The sequence below is a fragment of the Seriola dumerili genome, unplaced genomic scaffold (genome assembly GCF_002260705.1).
Source record: "Seriola dumerili isolate Sdu_G_001 unplaced genomic scaffold, Sdu_1.0 BDQW01000668.1, whole genome shotgun sequence".
NCBI lineage: Eukaryota > Metazoa > Chordata > Actinopteri > Carangiformes > Carangidae > Seriola > Seriola dumerili.
In genome coordinates, this window is record NW_019174923.1 from 1,213,640 (window position 1) to 1,219,766 (window position 6,127).

The 6,127-nt window shown below is 43.3% G+C and overlaps 1 protein-coding gene across 1 annotated transcript in view; it reads right to left on the bottom strand.

Moving 5' to 3' along the window:
• Window positions 1–2,655, bottom strand: part of fgf10 (fibroblast growth factor 10) — a 6,445-nt gene extending 3,790 nt beyond the window's left edge. Inside the window, exon 1 of the mRNA XM_022765188.1 lies at window positions 2,196–2,655. Coding sequence (XP_022620909.1) covers window positions 2,196–2,655 — 460 coding nt within the window. The remainder of the gene's footprint in view (window positions 1–2,195) is intronic.
• Between the last annotated feature and the right edge of the window lie 3,472 nt (window positions 2,656–6,127).

A 6,127-nucleotide genomic window follows, 5' to 3' on the forward strand; every position in this document is an offset into this window, starting at 1 on the left:
AGCGGGTTGGAAAGCCATGTGGGACAGTTTTGCGCTGGCATCCCCATAAATCTGTGGGAGGCTGGATACCGGTTCTTTAACAGACAGTGAGCCGGGTCCTCGCAGGGCCACAGGCAGCACCCAAAACCAAAGCCTCCACCTCCCTTACACCTCTGAGACAAACTATGATATATATTGATAAATCAATCATAAAATTTAAATGCACTGTGTCTTTGGCTTGCAACTTTTGGCTCAAGAAAAGGCAAGCTGTCCTCCACTGCTTGTCGCATTAAAAAAGAAAACATTTTGTCAATTCAAGGGATCAGCAAGGGTCTACAAAGGACGTCAGTCCTGGGATCATGTCTAGCCCCAGGGGCCAGAGCAAAGACTGAAGCTGCTGTTGTGTAGTATCCTTTACCATGTGAACCTGATATGAGAGCACATAATCCACACACAGTGTCCCCAGACCCCCTCAGGACACAGCTTTTTGATGGCACCACCATTGATACTGAAGACACATGGCTTTGATGTGGCCACAATGATGTTCAGCCATGTCATTCATGAACTTGTACCTCTAGAGAGTCTCTCTTTCACCTCCCTCCCTGATGCTCAGGTCACGCTTACTCCAACTGACTTTTGAAAAAAAAAAAAAAAAAAGGCAACATACTCCTAAAAGTGGGAAATTGTGAGTCGATAAAAAAATAGACAGAGGGGGTAAATCATTTTCCAAACATACATAAACTTTAGGGTGAATTCCCACACACACACACACACACACACACCACTATTATGATAAACTGAGGCAGACTTCTTCACACCGCTTCAGTTTTACAACTTAAAAGAAACTGCTAACAAAGGCGGCAGTAAAAGCATCACGATGTAATATGGTCAGTAAATAAAGTTGCTTCTGTCATGACCTTGTCAAAACAAACATCTCCCCTGACATTTTTCCTCCCTGTGCCATTTCCCCTAAGTCACTTTGATTGAATGTGTGGTTCAGCTCTCCCAAGAGGAACATTAAAAAGGTTCCATGTACACTCGCTATGAGAGAGAAAGAGGGAGAAGAGGAGCATGTGAGAAGGAGAGAGATGTATACAGTATGTGTGTGTGTGTGTGTGTGTGTGTGTGTCAGTAATAAGTGAGCACATGTGTCGTCGTTGGCTGCTATATGATCACACACCCACTGGAGCATGCGAGTGCCCGCTGGCTGATGGGCACACACACGTAGCTTAGTGGGAATGCTGGGACACTAATGAGAATGCTATTCTACTGACTGATATGCCGAAACATACAACATGTAATCACTTTAAAGACGTGTTTCTCCAAGTGACCACGTCTAACTGCTTTAAACAAATGTCTGATTTTTGACTGAGGGTATGTAATTTGCCGGCTTGCAGGCGGGCAGTCTGAGTGGGAGAGTGAGAGAGAGACACAGACGCAGACACAGAGAGGCAGAAAAGGGTCTAAAAGCATCAATGAGACTGACATCCATGTCCCCCCCCCCCCCCGCTCCAGCCCTGTTCTTCTGGGGTCGTTATCAGTGCTGTTTACCCTGGGCTGTGAAGACCCCCTGATAATGGCCCGGTTATCTGTGCCTGCTCCTTTTTAAGCAATCTGAGAGCTACCACCATTGTGCTGAGTGTTTGGACAGGAGAGATATCAGAGGGATGTCTGGTTTAAAACAAAAAAAAAAAATGACTCTAATTGGGAATGTTTCATTCAAACCACCAACCACTGGGATAGGCTGGCGGTCTTTGTAAAATGAACAAAGAATTATGTTATTTAATATAAATTCAATGTTTAAACCAGGCTGTATATTGATAGACCCAGTTTATGCATTTTTGGTGCTGTTTGTAGCTTCTTCTGGGTAGGACGAGCGTTAACATCTGGTTTCTTAGAATAGAAATAAGAAAACATTAAAGAGGGTTTCTTGGTGCCAGAAATGTCGCTGACTCAAAACTATCAACAGGTGCTTCTTTGTTATCTGTAATATCCGAATGCAAACAAGGTCAGAAGAAAGGTCAGAAGGTTTGGGCGCAGAGACTAAAAGCCTTTACTTTGCACTGTCAACTTGAAAAGTAAACTCCTTTAAAAGCCTCCTATTGTTCACTTTTAACTTTTGCTGACACAGGAGAGGCTCAGACTCACTTTGGTGTCTGATTTAATTTGTTTACTGCTTTTCTTTTTTACATTTAGATAGTCACTGAGTTACTTACTGAGGGGGTCATCCTTGCTCTTGGTCCCACTGACTGTTCCATTCCTATCGATCCTCAGGAAGAACTTCTGGAAAGAGAACAGCTTCCTCCTCCGTATATCCCCTTGGAGATGATTGTAGCTGCGCACATGCCTACCCTGTGGTCCCCCAGTCCGACCCAGGGGGCCCCCAGTGGCCCTGGGCCTGGAGACGAGCTCAGTCTCCGAGATGTTCAGTGGAACTCTGAGAGTTCGCGGGTTGGCAAGCCTCAGTCTTTCTCTGCGGAGCTGATGGCAGGCCGCCCCGGATAGGGAAAAGGAGAAAAGCACCAGGACCAACAGGAGACGCAAAGACAGGGAGGAAAACAGTGCTGATGACCTTAGTCTGGAGTTGGTTCCAGAACCAGAACGAGCCCCTAACCCAGCCCTGGAGCAGGACGAGGCAGAGGCAGCCTTACTCCCTCCAGCAGCCCATCTGATCATGGTAGTGTGCTGTGTGGAGGACTAGAGGCAGCCTCAGAGCCTGGGACATGCTGCTGGGAGCGAGGATAGGCTGGGAGGGCAGGGAGGGGAACCCTCCACAGTCCAGACTGGGCGAGATGGTCCCAGTGCAGAGTCCAAATTATTCAGCACCTGTATGAAATCCTTAGATTTCCCTCTGAGTTATGTTTGATAGTGTAAAGACTGTTCAGCTAGTCACTGTTTCAAGCTGATACCCCACTGGTTCTCTTCTCCACTCTTGAAAGGTTTTGGGCTGGTGATCAGAAGGTCTGCAATACGAGTCTTTTATGTAGAAATCAGTCTGAATCAAAGATTTAATAAAAAATCAATACACAGATCACTACGTGTGCATTTTAGTAACAAACCTGTGTCTTTACACTTTCTTTCTAATTGTTTCTAAATTGTTTGTGAAATTATTGTCAGCCCTCACATTTCCAGGCAGTTGCTCAATTTAGGAAAAAAAAAAACATGAAGCACTGATATCCAGGTAGAAAGTTTGACGTGTGAAAAAAATCCTTAGTTCCAGTGAAATCAAAACAGATGCACCACACAATCTACCTGTCCGATGACTGCTACGCTCCACATGTGCAGGAAAGCATTTTCAGATTTCACTCTGAGGAGGAAAACAGGATTCAAGACTTAAAGAGGAACGCTGGTCAATCCAGGCGCATGTCAGATAATCCATGTCTTCTTCTGTTGCCCCTGCTCCTCTCGCTCTCTCCTCATCTCTCTCTTTCTCCCTCCCTCTCTCTCTCTCTCTCTCTCTCTCTCTCTCTCTCTCTAGCCCCAGATGACTCCACCTTCACACAGCATCGAGGTAACGGTGAGGGGTGGTCTTTCTCTCCATCTCAGGATTCAGTCGGAGTTGTCCCCCTGCTTTTCTTGATATGAGGATTCCTGGAGTGATCTCCTCACCTGAAGGCTGATCACAGAGAATGACTGTGTGTTGTGTGAAGCTCTGTGACTCTGTTAGTTATTTGATCCCTCCCTCCTTTACTCAACTTCCCCTCTCACATATGGGAGCAAGTACTGCTCTGCGTGTGTGTGTGTGTGTGTGTGTGTGTGCATTGCCTACTTGCAGGCAAATCTAACTTATGAGAGTGGGTGAGAGGTGATAACAGGGTTTATCTGAATAGTTGCAGGGCAGGAAGACACAGTCTGGTAGTATTGGATCAGTCACTATGGTTACAGATTGCTGTGATGATTGCTTTATTGGTTTATCAAAGAGTGGTTGTGTAAGTGTTGCAAAAAAAATGAGGTCCTAGTATGTCATGTTAATTTTTCTTATCCAGCATACATCTGCCTGTATGGCTGAGGGTGAAGAGGATAAATATCACAAATTGAAATGGACCCACTTGTTCCTCAATAAGATGTGATAATCCTGACAAGTGGCCATCCTCCTCTGTCTCTTCAGATAAAAATCATATTAAGTTACTATTACCGGTTCCAGTCTGCATGCTGCCTTATCATGGTCATCTTGCTAAGGCCTCTCTCTTTCCCTCAAGGCACTTTATCGTAGCGTGTTATCTCTCCTGCAGCGCTGTAATGCAATGAAGCTCTCCAGTTTCACTCACCAGACCTCCGCCTTCCTCTGTGACTCAGGTGTCTGAGTGGACCTCGGCCAATGAGACTCTCTCTTACGGACCGTGCATCATTTGCTCCTCAAGGCAAGGGGCAGGGACAGGATGGACAATGTCATAGTGGACTAGACAACAATGTACAGTATGTGGAATGAACACGCAAAATATTAGGGATGGTCGGTGTTCTCACCAGTGTAATAAACAAAATGTGCTGCTGGCAGTCTTATCTATTCTCCCTGATCCTTGTGTCTTTAATGTCGGGGTCTGTCCTGTTCCCTGTTTTCCTTCCCTTAAGTCCTAGTTTTTAGTGCCTGCTTTAATGTCTGTCAACGATCTATGGCCAGAGCAGTCTTGTCTTAACTCTGGTCTTGGCATGGCTTTATCTGGGGATACAAACAAAGTAATCTTATCAGCGCTTCCTTTGTGGTGTCCCTCCCCACTGTGATAACCTGAATCTGTGCAGAGGGAACTGCTGAGGGGCTGGAAGCAGCAGGCATCATTTATACTGATTATAACAGAGTAATAGTTTTTCAACATTATTTGCCTCACTAAAATGATCCACCAAAGTGACACTGGGCTTGTGCACTGTGCATTATTCAGTCTAAATTTTATTATAGATTTCTTTAATTGTACTCAAGCTTTATAACTTCTCCATTATATCTTCCACGTGCTGTGGTTAACAGTGACGGATATGATTTTTTTTACTTCCTCATTTAAGATTTCAGTCTACTATTTCATACAGTCCTAATATTTTATCCAAACATTGCCCACTTATTTTAAATAAATAAACTCATTTCCAGCACCTTTGCCTTTTTAGTTTAAGTGAAAACATCATAAAATAATTCAGATTCAAATAGTTATATAAAATAACAAAAAATAATATTTTGTGGATAAATATGAAAAATTTGCATTCTACATTTTTCAGTGTATTTTTTGTTCATTTGACAATCATATACTAAAGCTCTATGCTTTCCACAAGCAGTTTGAGAGCTCAGCACAGCAGACTGAGGAGTCAGAAACTGTGCAGATACACCCTCAACTCTTAGTGTTCTCTCCACTAAGACAGTAATGTCCTCCGTAGGTGCCTCAGAGGGATGTGTGCCTGCAATGATGCTGAGGGACTTGCAGATTTTGTAGGATTTCTTTAGAGGCCAAGGAGCAAATTCTTTGCAAACGTTACCGTGCCTGTGTTTTTTCTCCTAAACGCAATATAAGTGAGATTTGAAGGGTCTGGAGATGGTCTCATCTCCTTCCAAGCTCTACAGCTTTAGCATTTAGTGTATCTTTATAGATCTATCTCCCTGAATTGCATTTCAAAGTTCAAAACAATAGGCAATAGAACAGACAAATGTGCTTCTGATCCCTCCCTACAGGCTGTGGCTCTAGCTGGGTTCTTACACTATTCTCAAAAACAAAAACATAATTACAATAAAAGCAACGAAAAGTCAAATACCGGAAATTTATACGCGTCAGCGGAGATTTGATTTCACACAGTTCCAATTGCCAAAAAGAAAAATGAATCAAGGTGAAACACATGGAAAGGTTCCTTTTATTCCTTGTAGTGAGTAATGTAAGTAAGTTTCCCAAAAGAAAACTTTTTTCCACATTTTGTCTTTGAGAAAGTAATTGTAGGTGCTGCAGTTTTTGTCGTATTCAAGTTAGTGGCTATTACAGTGTTGAGCTTACCTCAATATATATGTGATCACATTTGCATTCTTTTAATTTGAGTCACATTCAGACACAGGATCAAGGTGAAACAAACAGGCAAACAGCAGCTTGTTGGTCACTGGGTGAAGAGTGTGTGTATTTGATATTAAATATAAAACCCTGTTTGTAAAAATTACTTTTTCAGGACAGTTCAAAAGAAGCAGTGT